Below are 22,427 nucleotides of genomic sequence, written 5' to 3'. Positions count from 1 at the left end.
TATTTCGCGTTGTTCCATCTTCGTCAGTCGCATGTACAATCCCAGCAATCGTAACTTGAATAACAATCATAGTTTAGTGTTAAGTCTGAATAAAGTAATGGATATCATTTATTATTGTAAAATAACAGTGTTGTTTTTTCATTTACGATTAATAAAGATTAATTATATACATATTTCATAAAAACCAGTTTGTTAAAAAATTCCTTCGAACCAGATAATTTTTTATTAACAAAAATGCATTCCGGATACGTACATATTGTGGGGCTGGACGTTGCATTCTCAGAGACTGTTCCGTTGAAAAGGTCAGAGTTAAAGACGGGTGCATTGTCATTTCCGTCCTGCAAACATATACATGGTGTTTGGTACAATATAGTGATAGAACATATTATAAATATTTGTTTGTTAAATTTTATTGATAGGCACGGATTTTGCAACATCCAGTACATTGCAAGAAACTGATAACGGCAAACGATTTTAAGCATAGTTTTAATAACTTGGCGCGTTAATGGCTTGGCTGATGCAGCCATTTGACAGAAAATGTAGCTGCGCTTGAAGCAATTCTAATCACATTAATTGGTTATGGTAAAGTACCTCTACTGTTATTGTTACAGTGACGTTGGTTGATCGTTGTGGCTGTCCAAAATCGTAAGCTGTGACAATAACGTCTACAACGCCATTAGTTTCATTGAGCTTCTCGTAATCGATTTCATATTTTAAAAACACTTCTCCTGTTGTTTCATTTATCGTGATGTTATCGCGAGGCATCGAACTCGTATCGTCTAAAAAAAATCCTATTTTCGAATTGTTCGTATTTGTGTCATCAGCATCATCTGCCTGAACATGGATTACGAATGTAATTAATATGTAAAATTGTAGTACTTTTTTTTACTAAATTTTAGTAAACATTCACAGTGCAGTTACAATAATTTGTATCCTCATCCAAAGGAATAAATTATCATATATTGTTAAGATTTACACGTTAAATTAGCAGATACTATTTGCAAAGATCTGAGAAATAATAATAACATTAATAAACAATTATGTAAATAACGTACAATACTTACAAAGTGTGAATTCAAAAAAATGAAAAAATGTGTACTAAAAATGCTTACTGATAAAAATTATGTACGATTCGGCTTTATTACAGCCAGGCTTGGTAGTCGTTTTACCAAAAGTGCACATAATATTTTTGTCGGAAATAATCGTGAATATATTTATTACTTTAGTCGTGTCGTTCGGAAACTTACTTGAACTACAACTAGAGGCATGACTTTGTACTTATTTGTGTCCATCTCCTTGGCGTAAACAAAATATTGCGTTTGCCGAAAGCGTGGGGCCTCGTCATTCACATCGATAAGGTCAACCTGTACCGACGTAGAATTGCTTCTTCCTGCACCGTCGCTTGCAGTCACCGTCATGTAAAACGATTGCTGTCTTTCGCGATCAAATTCTTTGGAGCAATCGTTGGAGCATACTGTTCGTATTTCTCCAATTTTTGCATCGATTGTAAATCTGCCAAATGCAAAACATACATGTTTAGAAACTGCGTTTTTAACCTGAGTGTTATCCATTTTATATAAAAGAGTCATTGTATTCACAGGTTTTATATTATTCTAGAGTAACACTAAATTATGTACGAGTATGTCAAGAAGAAATTTTTAATTAATTAATGTGGAAAAATTATTTGACTGATTGTATGCCGCTACATCAAAAGCAAGCTCACCAAATGAGTCGACAATATGGTAAGACAGTAAACAAAAACTTTAAAAAAATTATGTTTCATTATATTAATATGTATGATATGTTGTCTTTTGCGTCGTTGAAATGCACATTGTCGTGTACAAAAGATATAAATACAGTATAGAGCAATTCAAATATATTAGTAATAATATATAAAATATTCACATTTCAATAAAAGTACCGCCACACGTTGTCGAGTGGTAGTGGAAATGTGTGCAAAATTATTTAAATTTCCAACAATAGATAACAAAGTTATAGTAGACATAAAAACACATGCACAGGCACCGCACTGACGGACAGTGAGATTTCTATATGCCGCCTCCTTCAAAAAAGGACTTGAAACAATCGAACCTTAAATCAAATAATACACAATTGACACATACACATACAGTAAGATATAATGAATAACAGGTCAGTCAAAGAGGAGTAACTGCGTTAATCCTATATGACCGAGTCGTCAGACACGAGTCCTAGAAAGTAGCCAGATAATTATTCTGACCAAGCAATTTTAATCACAATTGAGTCATAAATTAATGTGTTTTCTACAGAGGTAAGCGGATTTCTTACGTTTTGACCTGGTATTAAGTTTTTTGACGAACATGACTCAAATTCGAAATCGGCCAAGATGTTATCCAAATAAACATTCAGACCAACTTTCATTCAGATTTCGTATACAATCTGGCCTACATGTTGTATAACAACCCACGGGACTCAGGATCAAACTCGACATAGATATTGTTTTCTTCAACATATTTGCCAAGTAAAATCAATATTGAATGAAAAATGTGATCTCTTGAGTGGTAACGAGATAACACTTGACGACGCACAACAAACCCCGCACACAACACGAAGGACACTAGCTCAGCTTGAGCACTTCGTGCTTTGGTGAGCTAAAACGCATTGTTTTTTAGAAATACATAAAAAAAATGATACAATCATTTCATTGTGTGGTAACCCTCGTTTATAACAAGAATAATACTCTTTAAAAACTTAACAAATGATTATATCGAACATTAAATATCGTTATCAGCCTATGTTCATACCTATCCGCACCACCAGTCAGGGAAAATGTAACGTTGGCATATGGTTCGGAATCTGCGTCATTAGCCTACAAAAACACAAAATTTATTTGTAATAAAACAATTTTTAAAAAAGAAGGCTAAATATATGCGAATGTGTTATTCAATGTAATTCGGTGCGTACAAAATCGACCATCTCGTAACGTTTTATAATGTCCAAATAATTTAAATTGTGCAAAACACTAATTATGTACACACATGTACAAACTACTCACCGTTATATTTCCAACAGATGATGCATTTGGTGAATTTTCGAGAACGTTGAAAAGGTAAGTTTTGTTACCAAACTGCGGGTTATGATCGTTTATATCCAGAATACGAATGTTCACCGAAGTGTTTGCACTATGGTTGGTGTTGGCTGCTTCAGTAGCTTTGATCTAAAGCATAGAAGCCATCTCACATACAAAAACGGCGCCATAAATATTATTTCGTTTGCTTTACAATTAAATTATTGTCCTTGAATCCTTTACAGCCACACACCTTAAAATGAAAGTAAATTTAAGTATAAATAAGAAACATATTTTATCTATGCCAATCAGAATATAGCTTGTGGTTACAAGGTAGAAATCCGTCTTTTTGCACTTTAAAACTTAAATATAATCGCGTTTGTCCAATTGGGCTTATATGTATAGAAATCCTACTTTTGGTTTTAAAATTTAAAAAAATAATAAACTACTTGCTAACTAGGCTATAGATTTAATGACAATTTTGCACACTTTCAAATTGCATGTATATATATTGATTAACACGTATTTCATTTCAAGGTGTGTGGCTTTAAGCTTACAAACATGTTCAGACACAATTATGTTTTTCATTGTAAACAAGACAGTCACGGTATTTAATAAGAATCTTAGATTTGGGCATCAATACACAAACATGAGCTTGTAATTTACACTATTCAGAACTGGGCATGTAAGAGTACTTACAATAATGTTTACTTCTTTCTTTGCTTCGTAATCTAAGAAACCACTGTTTTTCACTCGAATTATAAGACTGCCCCGCCCTTGAACACGGTGCGGTGTTACATCAAAGTCTTTGCATTCAGTACCGTTTTCGTAGTGGAGTGTAAATGTCATTTGCGCATTATCGCCCTGTGAATGGGAATAAATATGTTTATCAATAACGATGTTTAAACAATTTTGGTTTCGTTCCTTGCACAATGCTCATAAGAATATTTGTAGTTGCATTGCATAAGCCATTATTCTATTATCTTGCTTCGTGAAATACTTTTTTTTTAAACATGGCAAACCATGAGTGAGTACGTGTGTTTATGTTGGTAATAAATGAGCATCAAACTGAACAATATTAAACAAACGATGTGCTTATTAAGAACATATAGCAATCTAACGTAAGAAAACATAGCTATAGAATAATTAAAATCTTATGCAGTCTTCCAACCTCGTCCAGATCATACGCATCGATTTCTGTGACATTTAGAAGCGTGATAGGAATGTTCTGTGCGGTGTTTTCAAACACTTCTGCTTCGTATGACATTCTCTCAAAAGTAGGCGCTTCGTCATTGACATCTGATATTGTAATTCTTGCCTCTGCTGTTGTATTTGTATTGGTATTGTTTGGTTGAGATTGTCTGTCAAATACTTCGAATGCCTGCGCAGTAAAGAATATAAAAAACATTTGTCACAAACAGGATATTACAATACAAATCAAACCAAGTTGCAAAAGATTATATATCTGTATTAACAACACAAAGCACATATGAATTTACGTTATCAAAAGTATAAGTTGAAACAAAGGTGCACACTTTTCAGTAAGCAACGAATCAGACCTGTGTGTTCGATAACATAAGAACGATAACAGTAAACACATGTACAAACAACCGTACGGTTACAGTTATACACTAATTACAATTTTATAAAAAAAAACGCAATTAGGCCTGTACCTTAAAGCAAATGGAAATATACATATACATGTACAAGGAAGGTTAGTAGATCAGCTAGTTTTTCAGTCTTCACAACGATTGCAATGCTTACCACAATATTTAGGATACAGGTGCTTCCTAATTCCGCAATGCCTCCCCGGTCTCTGTCTATTGCCTTGTTTGTGACGATCTGCCCATTTTCATCTATTCTAAATAGTTCTGAACACGTTCCTTAACAGAATAAGAGTAAATGGGTCAAGCCAGGTAAGTGTAGAAGTTATAATGTTTAGGAGTGTAAGTCATTTATATTGATGCGATGAATTCATGGAGCAAAAATAATATTTCGAAAGAAAATATCGTTAGAACTTTCCTTTTTGGCTGGCATCTCTTTGTAAGAATAATTAGACAATGTTAAGTTGCAGTACACACGAATTGAAAAGTTCGTAAAATGAACAGAAATCTTAAACATACCATTTTCAATAGCGTAGTTGACCGGGTTCGGAACACCTCTGTCCCCGTCCATTGCGGTGACTTTAAGAACGTTAGCTCCCTGAGATAGTTTATGCGATAGCTGAATGAGGCTATTACATTTATACTTATATACAAAATTGCTAATGCAACACCAAACAACGAAACACAACTTGTAAGTAAAATATAAAATAAAAGCAAACACTGGTTTACACAAGGAGAAAAATCTTGCTTTTTACTTAACACGTTATATACAAAAGCACCGTTGGTATGTCTGTGAAATAAAGTTAAGAAAAAACGGTTAGAAGTAAAAACATCCCAGTAAAAATAGTATTAAATTTGTGTAGCTTGCCGGGTATCCTAGTATGACCTATTACAGTATTGCTCTGACTTGTGTAAATAAATATGCGAAGGTTCTTACTAGCGCTATGTTTTCGGAAACTGACGTCCTGTACAGGGCGCTAGTGAATACTGGAGCCGTATCTTGGACGTCTTGCACGCGAACAACAAAATCATTTGAAACTGAATTGCCAGATCCAGAATTGTCCTGTTGTAAAACAAAAATTCACTGTTACAATGTGAATTATCAAATAAGTAGACAACTTTGGCAAGTCTGTCTTCATGCGTAATGGGCATGTGACTGTATGCTAGACAAAGATAAATAAATATGTTTCAACAAGTATTTTAAAGACTTCCATCTGTATAATCCGTTCCCAAAATTAGGTGATACGTCCAGTAACGGTGTTTGATTCATATAAAACACGTGTTTGTACCATTGTATTTGATTAATGATTGTCTGTCTGAACTTAAGTGGCATAACCATTCTAAAGCCACAAACCGAGGGGTTTTATCAGCATGCGTATAGTATAATACCGCTGATGCAATACAATTACGTAATCTAGATTGGCTGCTATGAGTAAAGTGTTCAACTTGTCTTATAATTGCATATTGTGAGAAATAAAGATTAACGCAATAAGGTATACACGTTCAAATACTTATTTGCAGATATTTGGAATATCGGTAAATATAAATACGCCCAACACTAAATAAAAGTCAGCGGAAATTAACAGAGTTCATTACTCTTGATAACGGGAATGAAAATATCTAGTTTTGGGAACACATAATAATAGGAACGCGAGTTACTTCGATTGACTTACAATACATACTCTTAAAAACATAAAATGACATTAATTAATTTCGCGTTAGGAATATGTTAAGATTATATGTACTTATGTTGACAACATAACATTTAACTTCTTACCGTAGCTGTAATCTTGAAAGAGTAGTACGTGTTTGTCTCGAAGTCGAGTGGTTTCTGTAAGCGGACTCTAGCCACGGCGGTTCTGTTGCTTTGGTCGGTGAAAATGTGGAACGTATTTTTATAGTCGTTCGCTACAGCTGAAGACTATTATCATATACATTCATTAAATTAGGGTATACATAAATGGCTTGTTTAAGGGCGTTACCCATGGGACAGGTTAGTTTATATCAAATAAAAAGATTGTATTTGAATATTTCAAATAATTTTTCATCACACACAGCACACTCGGTAGAAGCTTACAGTCAGCGTCAATTTTAATTGTAAGCAATTGTGAAGCAGTAAGCATATAGACATATCGTTTTAAGGTAATTTTCTTTATACAAGTATACGAATACAGGTTAATGCATTTACGTAAATCACTAGGTCATGATGCTATTATAATTTAAAACTTCATGGTAGAAAATTGACTGATTGCGAAAACTTTTTATAATCTTTGCAAAAAACATTACTTTTATCCACAATGAAATCATGTCAATTCCATAGAATATCATACTGACGATGTATACAAACCATGCATTAGTTTGATATAAGATATTAATTGAAAAACAATGTCGATGTCCTTAAGAACTTTGATGTTTAATGTACAAAATAAAGAAATAAATACGTACCTGGGTGTTGGGCTGAAAAACATGATAATGTATGTTACCGAAACGTTGGTCGCATGATATGTCGAAGAAAACAACACTAGTATAATTTGCTTTATATATTTACATTATTTACATATTATGAGTATTAATTTAATGAGCGCAGACATAGGATAGGAACATTTTGTTTTAATTGTAAAGTGTGTAGTTACGTTTAATGTAAATTGCATCGAGTAAAATCTGGTCGTCTGGTCGTTGTCCGCAGCTGTCACCAGGAAATCGTCAATAGACCCCGTATTCTGAAGTTCAAAAATTTGTCGAATGTAATTTATATATTAACATTATACAAGAAAAGCAAACCTACTATCAGGAACTTACGCATGCATGAAATTTGTTAGCTGTATATGTATTGGTTTATTCCTTATGTACATTATGTTGATAGCATTTCGTGCCAATTATCTATTTACATGTAATCTTGAGGAGAACTGTACCAACATACCTCATCGATAGTCCAAGAAAACTGAGCACTTGTGAACTTTGGAATTTCATCGTTAACGTCTACTATTTGAAAGTGGCTTTTGGTATCTACCTATAATAAAATTAACAATGTATTGAATGTAACAAACACATTTAAATACAGTACCACTTGATTGTAACCAAATATTTTCACTTTCGGGCCACTAGTCTTAAACAGAGTTCTAACGGATGATCTCAGTATTTTCATTCCTAAGCAAAGTGTCTACATTCAATTAAACATGTTATTTTTTAAACGTATTACGCCATTATTGATTTTTGTGAAACATGTTAAAGCGTAAAACACGTATGTGCTCACAAACAACAAATTATTCGTTAAATAATTTTAACCGTCTAATAAATCATTTTTTGCCAAAAAGAAACTAACGCAACGCAAGATTTTGGTCTGGTAAAATTGTGTGGGGCGTTTTTATCTAGAACACAATTGTTGCAGTATTTACGGATCTTTAAAGTTATTTAAATTTACAATAAAATACACGTTACGAATATGAAATAAATCGCGGTCACCGAACTTCATATCCAAGTAACTTACGGTGTTGCCTTCACTGTTCTCCCTGTCTGTAACTCGTACTCGTACTGCTATAAGACTTTGGCGTGGCTAAAATGTAGCAGTAAGTCATCTAAAAAATGTGCAATAACTATTTCGTTGCAAAATATTAAACGTATCATATAGAATATGACAATCGGAAATATTATCAATGTTCGCGCTGGTTGCAAACAATGTGAAAAATACTGACCGGATCACAATCTAGTGCTTTTGCTATAACTATACTAGCAGTAAAGTTTCGTTGGCCTTTTGATGGGGTTATATTAAAGAATTCTTGAGTGTCAGCATCAACGGCGGAAAGATACATGTCGTCGCCATCAGGATCCGAGACGGAAAACGTTTTAATGATCGTGCCTGAAATAAGCAAATAAATCATTAGCCTGGAAAGTATTAATGACGAATTATACTAATTAAGTTAGTTACAATGTTTCTTTTCTTCGCCCCGCAGAAACGTACACAAAATGAAACCAATAGTCAATTATGCCGAGGTCCAATAAAAAAATGTCATCTTTAGTATGGCGTTATGATCCACAAAGAGATTTTGCATTAATACACCATTTTAATTGTAAGCAACAGTTTAGTAAGAATGCGATACATATAATGTGTGCTGGTTGCTGTATCAATTTTAAACCGCCCATGATCAATGTTGTTTTTTCTTCTCTTATTCCTCGTCAATAAAGTTGATGGTCTACCAAACCAACACATATTCTCTTGTTTTGTTAATTGTATTTAAACACGTGCGTACATTTGACATTATGATGAATAACAAACTATGAATTAAGCGGTCACTGTTTCGAAGAATTCAACGTAAATTCAAGGTATATTAACGATCTTAATAGGGATTATATTACCATATACGGTAAACATATAACTTGATTGAAAATAAAAAGACAAAGAAAAAGTGATTAAAACAAACACACTTCTTATAAATACTGTTCGGTGGAAGTTAATAGACAGCCATGTAATATAAGCATATACATACCCTGACCATAATAAGCTTTAAAGGGGCCTTTTCACAGATTTTTGCATGTATTGAAGTTTGTCATTAAATGCTTTATATCGATCTAAAAAGCTCCAGTAAAATAAAACAAGAATACAATTACAAAAAGAAAAAAAAGTAACCCACAACTGGGCTCGAACCACTGACCCCTGGGGTCTACAGCTTTAGACCACTTTGCCATTCCTGCTCATTCAATTAAGTATGTAGTTTATACTTTATATAAGTAATCCTCGTTGTATCACAAAATATAACGACAACAACAGTACTATCCAAATAATTTAATCGTTTCGCGTTGCAACGCTTTATAATTTTCAGGGTTTTAAATCGTCAAACGATGCATATAAAGAATATTTTAGAGCATGATAAATGTTCAGTAGTATTTTTTCCTCACAAATGTTATAACTAAAACGAAAAATTGCTAATCTGATACAACTTTTTTTATTTTTGTAAATTTACCAATACGTGAAAAGGCCCCTTTAAACAAAGAAAATAGGTCAAACAGTAATTACCTATTGAAGCATTTTCATTTTGCGACAGCACTCCTGACCAATCGCCGTGAAAAGTCGGCGGACCATTGGACAATACCAGGTGAAAAAGTCCTACAAAACATATCCTTAATACATTAAACAGGCAAATTCATTGTTTACATGGCACGTAAGTTACACGAGAAACATTGCCTTAAATTAAATATCAAATAATACATATTTGCATACTATTTGAAACACGTATGTATACTAATTATTTAATTAAATTCTGTATGGCCTTTTTTGAGTTAAGACATAATTATTAACATGAAACGTTCTTACAAAGAATAAAACAACAAGCTGTAGGCAAAACTGATGCATATTATCATTAAATTTTAAACGACAAAAACAACTTCATCAGAAGTGCATGGTGATATACTCAAAAACACTAAAAATGATCTGAAAGTTTGACTTAATGGTCTTAGGTTGGCTTTTAAGTTTAAGTTTAAGTTAAATCTTTTGTCAATGTGAGGATGGTCTCGGTGAGATTACAGGACACACTACCGGCTTACTTGCCGATTATTTTGTTTTAGCCTTTTGACAGTGCATTCAATGATACTTTAATCCGAATCTCAAAAAATACATCAACACATTATTTAAGCTATATTAGTAAGCAAATAAATTTTATGGGAAGTTATTATGCCTTTTTGTTTTCTTCGTCGTTATCGTCGGTGATTTGGTAGGCATATTCGTAACTTTATGTTTTATTATTACTTATGTAAACAATTAAACTAAAAGCAATACTACGAAATATTTAGCTTTGAAGCGTTTCAAACATGGCGTACACAAATGTTATCTCGTATAAGCTCATTATAGTAAACTGTGATTGTTCGTATTTTCTATAAGCCGAGCTTAAATGAATTTTGTTGGTTTGAATCTCGTAATGGCCAAGGTTTTCCGTTTTAGCCGTACTTGTTCCGCATCTGCCGAGTTGTTAGACTTATTGGCAAGGTGCACGCTGTATCGGGCAACATAATGAGATTCTCGTCCACGTCATAATTGTTGAAATTAAAGTACAACAAAACTAACGGTCGCTCTTGCTTACAATAATGAATTTCTTACCCAATATGTATAGCAATCGACCAAGGTTTGTGTCTGTTGACCACACCATGTTATCTGTAAAATCCATAAACGGAACATTTCTATCGGTGAATATTTCCTACAATAATCAACAAAACCAAGCCAATGCCGTATCTACAATATGGCTTTTTAACTAAACAATATCATCTGTATATACAAAAAAAGAGATAAAAACCAAGGTGATGTCTTCATTTCGTAGTTAAAGTTGTTTTTACATGTCGAAATGCATGTACATAAATTCGGCGTCAATTGTCTTTAATGCCTCGGTCACACTGTCACGAATCAGAGCTACGAATGAGCTACGATTTAATCGGCTATGAATGACTACAAAATTGTCAAAATTCGTAGGCCGCTACGATTGCAGTACGGAGCACAACGAATCTACCATCAAAATGTTGGAAAACGAACAAGGAAAGGTACGGACTGCTACTGATCGACGCGATTTAGTACGGAGAGCAACAAATCGGTACGATCAAACTACGAATCCGCTACGGTCTGGTACGATTAAGTACGATGCTACGCGAATCAGTACGATCTAACTACGGATCCGCTAAGGTCTAGTACGGGTGAGTACGAACTCGAACGGTTCGCTAGGAAGAAGTGGGAATTGCGACGGACTGGTACGGACAGGTAGGAACGAACTACGATTGAACATTGCCCCAACGCCTCTTGTATTGTCATATACAGAATGCCTCCCAAAAAGAGTACATGCAAGCGGCAGCATCAGCGCGTAAAAGAAATAATGGAATCAGCCGTGTCTGGGGAAGAGTCTACCTCCTCCATCCAAAACCAAGAGCCGGGTCGTCTTAAAAGCCAGTCTCTTATCCACCACCTCCTTTTTCTTATCTGACCTGATAGAGTATGAAATTATTAAAGTACAAATATAGATTATGCTTAGGAAAGTATGATTAATTTTGTATTTTATTATGTCGGCTATTAATTTAAAAATAATTAAATCACGTAAAAGTAAGAGCAAGATTCAAACGGCATATGAGGCAGCCACTTACCTGCAAATAAAAAAAAATTATTACCATAGTAAGTTCAAATTCTAATATTTTCAAAATACGTAACCTTTAGCACAAAGCTATACTAGTTATACGATATTGAATCATTATAACCTCTGTGCATATCGTCAAGCAGCTCGAATACGGCCTCTGCATTTTGTGCCATATCAATATTCAAGTGTAACAAATTTATCGCAAACGCAATTTGCTGGCGGTTCATGATTGTGAACTCAACAAATGCAAGTACGGTTGCTTTATAATTTCAATGATGTATTTCAGTAGCAATTAATTGTAGTGGACCGTATATGTCGGTTCTGTTTCGTGCTGAAATGTAGTACATCGTACAAGATCGTGCAAATTCCTGCCTATCCGTAGTACAACGTACCAGAACCGTGGCTTTCCGTAGCATATCCGTGGAATAATAGTAGCTAATACGAAGCGTAACCGTACCGCTCCGTAGTTCTTTGTATCAATCCGTAGAAGTCCTTGAAAATCTTTGGGCCTACGGAAAGGTACGGACGACTACGGTGTCGTTACCAACTAGTACGGATCAGTACGGTTTAGTACGGACTGCTACGGATACGCTACGGTCGATAAATTCGTAGCAATTTTTTGAACATGTTCAAAATTTGTCAAGAGTTGCTACGGACATCCAAAAACTACTACGACTAATCACGGATCAAGTACGGAGAGCCACGGTCCAGTAAGGATAGCTACGAACTGTGCCGAAAAGTATTCGTAGCTCGTTCGTAGCTCTGATTCGTGACAGTGTGACCGAGGCATAATGCTACTTGAACTTATCAAAAATGTAATCAATCTTAAACTATACCAATCATTTCAAAAGCGACGAATACGACTATGCTAACTTAATTTGTTTATGTGGTGTATATTATTTTGCACATCATTATTGAAAGTTTGAGATACTAAGTAACCATATTTGAAAATAATTTAATCTGATCGTTTTGCATGACGTTGTAACGGTTGATGATTTTTAGCAAAAAAATAATGGTAAATTTATTTTTTTATAAACAAAGTAAAACTGAAGCTGCGCACTTAGGAGAAAAACACTTTTATCGCATACTGTACCCTGTTTCCCATGTAATATAACCATTACGAATAGTTTTATCTTACACATGTGTAATATACTTTTGAAGCGTTTTCATTGGCTTAGTTTTCGTTCGATTGATCAATCGCATTTTCTTATTTTGCTGAAATGACGTTGCAACGTCAAATGGCGTCACGAAATGTAAACAACATTTGGGATTTATCATTATGTTTGCGTAAATATTTATTTAATTTGCTCATTTAAAAGCATGTGATAGAAAGATATGACACACGTTGTAATATCATACCAAATTTTATATAACTCGTCCAGAAAATTCGTGATTAAGCTCGCTAAAGGCTCGTTTACTAACAAAATTCCTGAACTAGTTTCATAAAATATGGTATGATATGACAACTCGTGCCAGATCCTATATATCCGAGCATGTGGTCCTTTCAACGAATCAATTGCCTAATATTGTACTTACAATAATTCATACACGAATCTATAAAACGATACACGACATACACACACACATGCACACACATTAATACAACTAGTATCAATACCTTAAACATGTGTTGATCTCCAAAACACACACTTAGGACAGAGATGTATTGGCACATTTACACAATATAAAACACGGAAAACATAGATTTGAATCAATACGGAAAATCAATAATTTGGGCACGGTGGTCTTGGAACTATAAGTAAAAATGAACAATTAAGGAATTTTTTTGGGATCTACATCCTTCCCACTTGGCCGAGAGTTTAAGCCTATCTTAAATTCATTCCTATGCTTAGGTAACACCATACACAAATGCTGTTATATCTTCAAAAAAGATTAACATATAATGTCACAAATTACAATTATTCAGCTTTTAAATCGTGCAGATTATGACCTTTTTAATGTTTATTATGCACACATGTTGCGGCAAAACTAATTCCAAAAAGCAAAAACAATCAAATGTTTATTTTGCTTGCACTACAGTGTAAAGTTGATAAATAATAGAACTCATATTAAACTTTTTTTTATTTAGAAAAACGTATGAACCTATTATATTATACTAAGCATGGATCGAAATCATTTTAATAAATTTTGTTAACCAACATACCCATTTCAATTGTAAATGTGTATCTTACTTTAAGGTTAGTCAGTTGGAAATATGTTGCAATAATATTTTATTTACAAACATCATCTAATGTTTGACGTACGCATAATTATATTTTTTGTGTTCGGATCAGACGATATAAAAAAATCTTTATATCAACTTTATCTATAAAAAAAATCAGCAAAGCATAGAGAATACCTGCAATACGTTATTCCTTTTTTTCAAATTAATATTCCAAAACGTATTCCTCAAAGAAAATTACAATCTGCATTAATGCACTGGGTTATTGATGCAACAAATCCACATTCGGGCGACTAGAATGGTCGCTTATCAGTGACGATAATTCAACACTTAAGTCAACATTGTTTACATTTTATCCCTGTTTAAATCGATTGGGTAACATGTAGCTAGTTTCAGATAACGCTGATCAATACTAGACTGGGCGAGCCCCTAGCTTTCACTAGGTGATTAACTGCCCAGATTAGAGAATGAGTAGTAAGAATGTTTGGTGATACACTTGTTAAATGTTTAAATCGTTTGTGTGATAATAAAATATTGACACGTAAACAGGGATATTTGTTCCGATCAAGTTTTCGTTAAACGTTTTTGAACGTACGTCACTGGAAATAAAGCGCACGCAACGTATCATTATTTTTATGACGCGTAAATACGTGCAAAAAAACTAACGTTAAGTTACACAGTCATTACAAAAAATACAGACTTAAATTGGCAAAATAAACCTCCAAAAACCCACATCGCATGCAGTAGTAAAAAAATATATCTTAAACTTGACGTTCTCGAAGGAAGTTAATCAGATAAAGCAGTTTTTCTACTGAAATCGTTGGGGAAAAAAACTCAAATTTCAGATCGAGTTCATGAATCCATGGACAAACTAGATATTCATATTCAAGACCAATTTTCGCCGTTTAAACAGGCGCTAAGTCAACATTCACAATGCTCCGATAAGGACTTAAAATCCATAATAAATCATCCCGTCTAGCTACTTAAACATTTCGAAGAGGTCGTGATACAATAAATCCCCTCCTGTCGCGCTCGTTGAGTATCGGTTGTTTACTGATAAGGCATGTCTTTGTTTCAACTTCCTGTGCGTATATCGCGTATATCACACCTGTCGACGGGTATTTACCTTCGACGTTCGTTTTCTCTACTAACGTTAGTATTTCAGAACAAATCAAATAAATGCCAAAGCTTATTTGGCGATGCTCGGAGGGTAACATTAACATTAATATCATAAATGATGTAAACAAGTGTCACCCAATCTTTACTTCCATTTCAAACGACATGTTTATACGAGTGTTAAAAGTTTAGCACTGGTCAAGTTGTTATTAATGAAAGTGTATGGCAATAAGTAATATGTTTATTTCTTAATTCAATCGACAGTTTGATGGTATGAAATCTATATGTAAATGTCACTAAGCATAAATACAAATAGTGCATAGATTTATGACGCGTAAACATATTAAATTAAATAGCATAATTATTCTCGGTGATAGTCTGATAGACGAAACTGTTATTATCGTTGCTTTCTAAAATAATTACATATGCATAAATGACACAAAAGTCAGAAAACGGCATATGCTAATATAGTTCTTATTTAAATTTCAATATTGAAAAATGTTTAACGAATCGAGTTTTTGTATCTGTTATTCTGCATTTAAACAACTCCTTATCATTCTAGATAACGCTTGTCTTTAAAATCTTCTTGTAGAGCACCCATATACGCAACAAATCGTTAATGTCTATCGGTCAATAAGCAACAGTTAATAAAAGATGGGTCAGTTCTGCAATAAAGAATGGCGAAAGGCTATTCTTGCCTTAATATAAATGATGTAAACGTATATTTGTGATACATAATATTGTCTTTCCTTGCTCTGTTTTCCGATGTACATTTGTTTTTGTGGTTAAGTTGATTCAAATAAATGTATTATAACTATACACTTTGGTACTATATATTGTATCATTATTAGTGTGTTGCTGTACTGCGTTCCTCAAATCCGATACTATTTGAAGCCGTATATCAAATTGAGCGGTTTTAAATAAAACGTGTATTAGTAAAAAAAAATACAACAATAAACATAATGTAAATGTATTGTATCGCGTTGTGTGTGGCTTCTCGTATTGAAGTTGAAGTTTATTTAAGATCATTAGAAGAAAACGAGATGCTGTTTATTAATTAGAATATATATTCAAGAACTAATATATCAGCAGCTACTACAACATAATATTTCACTTATAATGTTGAATAATATGTTCAAAATCATATAATCATCATGTTAAAATTACAAATGTATTTGTCGCATTGTGTCTGATTTTCAATTGTGTGTGTTTAATTCAAGCGATTGCTGTTGTGGTCGTTATCAATTATAAAATCGACGTGATCAGAATTCCCAATTTGGACACACAATGAAAAAATAACACATATCGCAGAGGGAAAACTCCAATACAATACCGTGTTATGTTTCCTACCTCTTGGCTTATGCATGCTAATAAAATCGTTTCTATATTTAACTGCTCACTTGATCGAATCGACTTAGGCATTTAAATATTCAAGTGTTTGCATATGTTAAAATAAGATATAAATCAACCCATTGGTATGTGACAATGCATACATTTACATTCTCGTTTTGCAAAACAGCTACACGCATGCAAATGACTGGTTAAGGTATAATTATAAAACACAAAACACTTTTAACATTTTATAACACTTTAATAAATAAAAGAATTACCTAATGTTATTCTTTGTTTTAGATGTGTATTTTTTCTGTTTATTACAAGCAGTAACTTTATTACAAACAGTCTGCATATGGAATAAATAAAATTCAAATCGTATAGATCAATATACGCAGTCGCACTTTTTATTTTCTCTCTCAACTAATCTTTCGCACACGTGAATCGTGTCGTTACTTAAATGAATGTTGATTAAATGACTGCACATACTAAACATTAGCAAATACGCATTTGTTTGTATTAAGTGACATTCGCACAGAGCAGCTATCAAACTGGCAGAAAAAAAGTTGTATTCCCCTTTTCTACTTGAATAATACAGTTTATGAGTTTATGCGTGTTGTTTGTTTATGTTAAAATGCATTTACAATAAACAATCACAGATGCAATTATGCAAAAATTATCAAAATAAGTAAAAACCATAACATCGTAAAACACAAGATGTTTTTCAACCTTGTTTAATTCAGTAGTCGTAACAAATTGCCGACCAAGGTTGCAATCCACATTGTGGGTAACAAAATGTCATAATTTGCCAAGATGTTTCCATTGTTTTTGCAGTTTGCTGGATTCTCCCCATTAGCATCAAGTATTGTAACCCAAACATCCGTTGTAGAACTCGTTTTGTCGGTACCGGAGTGCATGCCGGGAATAACTTCATAAGCCTGCAAACAACAACAACAGCTCATCATAATAAGTATAATGTTTGGCCAGAAAATAATTCATTTTATTACGCAATGGAATTTGCTCAACTTGGCATTTGGGTTACTATAACGTTGTTCATACCGTCAGTGTCATCGTGGTTACACATTAAAATCCAGCGAGCGACAATCATGCGATAGTGCGATAGAACGATGGCGACAATGCGATAGTACGATGGCGACAACGCGATAGAACGATGGCGACAATGCGATAGTTCGATGGCGACAATGTGACAATGCGATAGTACGATGGCGACAATGCGATAGTACGATGGCGACAGTGCGACAATACGAAGGCGACTGTGCGAAGGTACGATGGCGACTATGCGATAGTGCGATAAAACGATCACGACAGTGCGACAATACGATGGCGACAGTGCGATAATACGATGGCGACAATGCGATAGTGCGATAATACGATGACGACAGTGCGACAATACGGTGGCGACGGTGCGATAGTACGGCGAAAACAATGCGATAATACGATGACGACAGTACGACAACGCGATAGTACGATGGCGACAATGCGATAGTACGATGGTGACAATGCGATGATACGATGATAGTACTATCGCGTTGTCGCATTGTCGCCATCGTACAATCGCATTGTCGCCATCGTACTATTGCATTGTCGCCATCGTAGTATCTCACTATCGCATTGTCGCCCTCTGGATTTTGATGTGTAACCACGATGGCACTAACGGTATTCCGTAGGTACCTGAACAGTTAGTTGACAGATGCGGCCTTCGGGTAAGTCGTCAATGGCAATCATCTTCTTGGTGGAAATCCGACCGGCTGAGTCTATTTGAAACAGTGACGAACACGGACCTTTTCGATGAAAAAGTGAATCACAAAAGATTAGTAAAACACATTAAAATGTACTTGTGCATGCATTTTATTAAAATGACTAATATAGTACCTTATATGCAATGTGCTCTACATTGTATTATATATACTGTGCAATTGATTCATCCAAACTGAACGGAGTCAACATACCTGGTAAAAGTGTGTAGTTGATTTGGCGAGGAACTCCAAAGTCGCCATCCACGGCACTGACCACCAATATGGTGTTACCCTAAACATAAAAGTAAAACCGTTGTTAGGGCGTTTGAAATTCTCAAATGTTCACTGTTAGTAGTAAAATTTTAATTAAGACAGAACATCTCATCGTTTTACCATACTTTGGAAGATAAGAAATGTCACACAAATGATTTGCCTGTGTTATTTTTTCGGTAATAGTCGTCCTGTATAGGGCACTGGTGAAGACTGGAACCGTATCCTGGACATCTTGAACTCGAATAACGAAATCGTTAGAAACTGTATTGCCTTTGCCGAAGTTGTCCTTAATAAATAAAACATATCATATATGTGTTAAAGTTAAGAAAAACAAGCAACATGTGTGTTAGGATACTATTTGTAATAAGTTTGTAATTCTTTCTTTGGTACACCTGTAATGTAACTACATTTGTGTTATAATATATCCTATACATGCCATTTTCCTAGTGATGTATGCTTTATGGTGGTCTATTGAACATAAGTTATTAATATTATGTGGAGAACAATACATATTTTCTTACGGTGGAATTGATCCTTAATTCGTAGTAGGTTATATTTTCAAAATCCAGAGGTTTGCGAAGAGTTATATTTGCAACAGCGATTGTGCCGACAATTGATGTTGTGACGCTGAACGTTTCCAAGTATTCCTTGTCTTCCGACGACGACTGTACAGCATTTAACAAACTTAAGTTAATAATTCAGACAATTTTCAATACATTTATTTTGAAATACCAAAACTTATAGTGAAGTATTACATGCTAAACAGAATTGTTTAATATTAATATTTGCAATTAGTATGTATTTAAACACGTGTGTATTTGGCTTAAACAAACAAAAGAAACACATTTATAGAGTAAATAATGGGTGATGAATAAATAAGCTTGACTTTGTTCAGGCTTTCGCATATTTATCGTAAGAACATAACACTTCACCACATTTTTTTTCACATGTCAAACGTTAAATTAATGGAAAGTTTTACACGATACAATTAGTATGTATAATATTACATGTAGAGAAAATTGAATCGATTGATAATTGTACGAATACGTCCGGTCGTTGTCGGAAGCTCTGAATGTGAAATCTGCAATTGGCCACGTATTCTGAAATAATAATATACACTATAGAATATACCACGTTTTTCACATGACAATTAACAGCTCAGAAAGGAATGAATCTATTAAATGCATTTTGTTATTTTCGTGTCGAGTAAACAAATGTCATCTGCTTGATCTATTTTTTCAACAATATACCTCGTCGATTTTCCAATAAAACTGAGAACTTGTAAACTGAGGGTTTTCATCATTCACGTCAGTTATTTGTAGAATAAGACTGGCATCCACCTGAATGCAAAAACAGCACTACATTCCATCAAATGCAACATATATCTCAATAATCACCATTTCGGTAGTAAAACTACGACATAATATGATACACCTGCAGCATTTTTCAATATGTCATGTATTTATTACTTGGTTAGGGAAAATTATTTCTTAGCTATGTTAATTAAAGTTAATAAGATAGTCAACGAAATTTCGTATAAAATATGGCATGCTCCATGTATAGCTCCACGTATTAGTTTATTCATTTGAACTTACACTGTTGCCGTCATCACCACTTCTGTCTTTGACCCTTATACGTAAAGTGATAAGATTTGGACGAGGCTGAAACAAGTAGAACTATGCATGTATGCACAAACACAACAAACTAACTACTGAAAGTCCGTGGAAATCGGTGCTTACGGTATATTTATTATTTAAGAGGATTTTACAATAAAAATATAATGCTAATGCAAACATTAATACAATACATTATACTGACCGGATCACAGTCAAGCTTTTTTGCTGTTGATAAGTTTGCAGTTATGCTGCCAGTACCACTTGATGGGCTGATCGCGAAAAATTCCTGAGTGTCAGCGTTTACAGCCGACAGGTACATGGTGTCCCCATCGGGATCAGTGACGGAAAACGTTGTTATTAAATGCCCTACTAATATATATTTTATTAAATTATGGCGCACGATGAAAGACGAAAATGCATACAAAAATGGTATCTGAATATCTGAACAAAAAGATCCTTATTGCCAAATCGATTTAATACGTTGCGGGTGGATGGTTACTCTTAACCAGGCAAACTCCCTTGTATTATGTTTATATATGTATAGTTTACAAGTACAGTAACTATAAGTATGTATTTTCCATGGATGTTGTAGGCGAGTTCATAAAAAATATTTACGAAATAATTTGTTTTCCATGACGGCTGTTGATTACTCTAACTTAAGAACGATCACATACACATAAACATACACTACTGTTAAGGTATATCAAATAATGTGCGTAGAAGTATGAAGATATGGCAAGGTATGACTCACGATGTTAAAAAAATGAAGTTCTATTTAGAAAAGACAGCGAATCAAAATATTCAATCACATGATTGGATTTATTCAAAATCTATTCAAAATCGAGTCAAAACGAGTCAAAGCTGAATCGGTTCAATTATAATGCGCATGTAATTTCAAGAATCTCAATACATATACATAGCTTAATAGTGAGTGCACACTAACAAAGTCTTGGTTCTAGCCCCAGGAAACGATATCGGGAGCGTGTCAAATAAGCATAAGGCTTTCGATGCAAGCGAGCTAAAATAAATAGGTTTAAATTAAAGAATAGAAAAAATAATACTGCTAATTTAGGAAACGAGTTATCCAGATCGTATGAACTTTAAACATATGAATACGTGTTTTATTAATAACGTTAAATCATATAACAATACTTAAGAACTCATATGTAACTAACAATAACTGTTTGAAGTAACATTTTAATTCGGAATATTCTGCAGCTACATAATTACCGTTTGAAGCACCCTCAGAAACATTAAACACCTTTCCAGCCCAGACAGTCTGAAACTGCGGTGGACTGTTTGAGTATACCAACTGAATAATTCCTGCAATATATATCCTCATCAGTTTAAACAAACCAAATTACTATGGGATGATAAGCTTGCTTTCTTTGAATATGTAGAATGAATTTCTAAAATAGCACTTACTATGACATAAACGACATAAGTATGACAAGGACTCAAAGAATACAACAATATGGTGAAAATCTTTTAATTTAATAATCTAAGGATCTTACATACTTTGAAAAAATACATGCCCGTTCAAATATGTATGAGATAATGAGTGCGTGATTGTTCCTCATTCAGGTGATTGTGTTTTATGAATTGTCAAAAAAACAAATGCGACATTATAACGACCACACTTAAATCATTCCACGCGAAAAAGTATTGAAGAAAAAAAGGAATTTGGTTCATTTTTAAAATAAAATCATTTTAATATAGCTTGTTATCTAGATTCTTGTGTCAATGGCATAACCTATTTTTGTAAATCAACGCCAATAATAATCTAATCAGTACAACTGTGTCGTAATGGTTTAAAAATCTCAAATGTCGCCATCTATTACACAGCACTGATTTACATTTATATAAAACACAACGTGTGTTTGACGTCAATTATTGCAATTGGTTTGCTTAGCTATACTGAAACTCTGAAACATGAAACTTTTAATTAGTTGAACGTTTTTTAAATGAATACAAAAATCTTACCCCAAATATAAATGGCGTTAACTAGAATCTTGTCCATTGCTCCTGTTATAAGTTACTTTGTAGAAATATTCCTGTTCGCGGTGATTTAATAATGTTTGGCGTCCAATATAATAAGTAAATATTTATAATTATTGATTCATGAATTCATAAAAGTAAAACGATAAGACCGTTTTGGTTTTCATTCAATTTGACAATAATGTATTTGTAATACATTTAAGTATATTAATGAGGGAAAAAAGACGAAAGGTTTACAAATCACGAATAAAGGAAAACAAAACGTTCCAATACAAATACTGATCTTAGAGTTGCGAATTGTTCATAAATCTTAAAACTTCAACTTCACTTTTATACATAGCAAACTATCTTAAACATGGTTCATATAAATACACGTAAGCTAAAGTGATATCAGCACATC

General features: G+C 33.7%; 2 protein-coding genes across 3 annotated transcripts in view; both read right to left on the bottom strand.

Moving 5' to 3' along the window:
• LOC127869909 (cadherin-23-like) overlaps positions 1–14,567 on the bottom strand; it is a 27,008-nt gene extending 12,441 nt beyond the window's left edge. The window contains exons 1-20 of the mRNA XM_052412567.1: positions 14,113–14,567; positions 10,739–10,792; positions 9,662–9,751; positions 8,343–8,506; positions 8,138–8,203; positions 7,571–7,660; positions 7,284–7,370; positions 7,096–7,107; positions 6,428–6,571; positions 5,588–5,713; positions 5,170–5,248; positions 4,811–4,929; positions 4,218–4,427; positions 3,746–3,910; positions 3,035–3,196; positions 2,784–2,848; positions 1,248–1,512; positions 592–834; positions 254–338; positions 1–54 (exon numbers count right to left, since the gene is read on the bottom strand). The exon at positions 1–54 is cut by the window's left edge and continues 401 nt beyond it. Of these exons, the coding sequence (XP_052268527.1) occupies positions 1–54; positions 254–338; positions 592–834; positions 1,248–1,512; positions 2,784–2,848; positions 3,035–3,196; positions 3,746–3,910; positions 4,218–4,427; positions 4,811–4,929; positions 5,170–5,248; positions 5,588–5,713; positions 6,428–6,571; positions 7,096–7,107; positions 7,284–7,370; positions 7,571–7,660; positions 8,138–8,203; positions 8,343–8,506; positions 9,662–9,751; positions 10,739–10,787 (2,275 nt within the window). The 5' untranslated portion in view covers positions 10,788–10,792; positions 14,113–14,567. The remainder of the gene's footprint in view (positions 55–253; positions 339–591; positions 835–1,247; positions 1,513–2,783; positions 2,849–3,034; positions 3,197–3,745; positions 3,911–4,217; positions 4,428–4,810; positions 4,930–5,169; positions 5,249–5,587; positions 5,714–6,427; positions 6,572–7,095; positions 7,108–7,283; positions 7,371–7,570; positions 7,661–8,137; positions 8,204–8,342; positions 8,507–9,661; positions 9,752–10,738; positions 10,793–14,112) is intronic.
• Positions 14,568–16,620: 2,053 nt separating this feature from the next.
• On the bottom strand, positions 16,621–22,348 carry LOC127870362 (cadherin-related family member 1-like). Of its 2 annotated transcripts, none has more exons than XM_052412984.1 (11): positions 22,013–22,348; positions 21,260–21,352; positions 20,232–20,398; positions 20,009–20,074; positions 19,664–19,753; positions 19,421–19,513; positions 18,935–19,078; positions 18,574–18,699; positions 18,354–18,432; positions 18,076–18,185; positions 16,621–17,321 (listed from the first exon to the last, which is right to left on the bottom strand). In XM_052412984.1, the coding sequence occupies exons 1-11, from the start codon at positions 22,047–22,049 to the stop codon at positions 17,118–17,120; spliced, it is 1,209 nt and encodes a 402-aa protein (XP_052268944.1). In that variant the 5' UTR covers positions 22,050–22,348; the 3' UTR covers positions 16,621–17,117. The 2 variants fall into 2 exon arrangements, with proteins under 2 accessions (XP_052268944.1, XP_052268945.1); XM_052412985.1 differs by having other exon boundaries at positions 20,232–20,395; positions 22,013–22,347.
• Between the last annotated feature and the right edge of the window lie 79 nt (positions 22,349–22,427).

Source organism: Dreissena polymorpha, chromosome 2 (genome assembly GCF_020536995.1).
Source record: "Dreissena polymorpha isolate Duluth1 chromosome 2, UMN_Dpol_1.0, whole genome shotgun sequence".
In the NCBI taxonomy this organism is placed as follows: domain Eukaryota; kingdom Metazoa; phylum Mollusca; class Bivalvia; order Myida; family Dreissenidae; genus Dreissena; species Dreissena polymorpha.
This window is presented reverse-complemented; position numbering and strand designations above follow the sequence as displayed.

Bases quoted from the DNA above. Each gene is read 5' to 3' on its own strand.
- LOC127870362 (XM_052412984.1), bottom strand. From the start codon at position 22,049: ATGGACAAGATTCTAGTTAACGCCATTTATATTTGGG. The intron at 20,399-21,259 runs GTAATTATGTAG...AATATATATTAG, and splicing joins TTCTGAGGGTGCTTCAAACG to TAGGGCATTTAATAACAACG. The intron at 20,075-20,231 runs GTCAGTATAATG...TACTTGTTTCAG, and splicing joins AAAAGCTTGACTGTGATCCG to CCTCGTCCAAATCTTATCAC.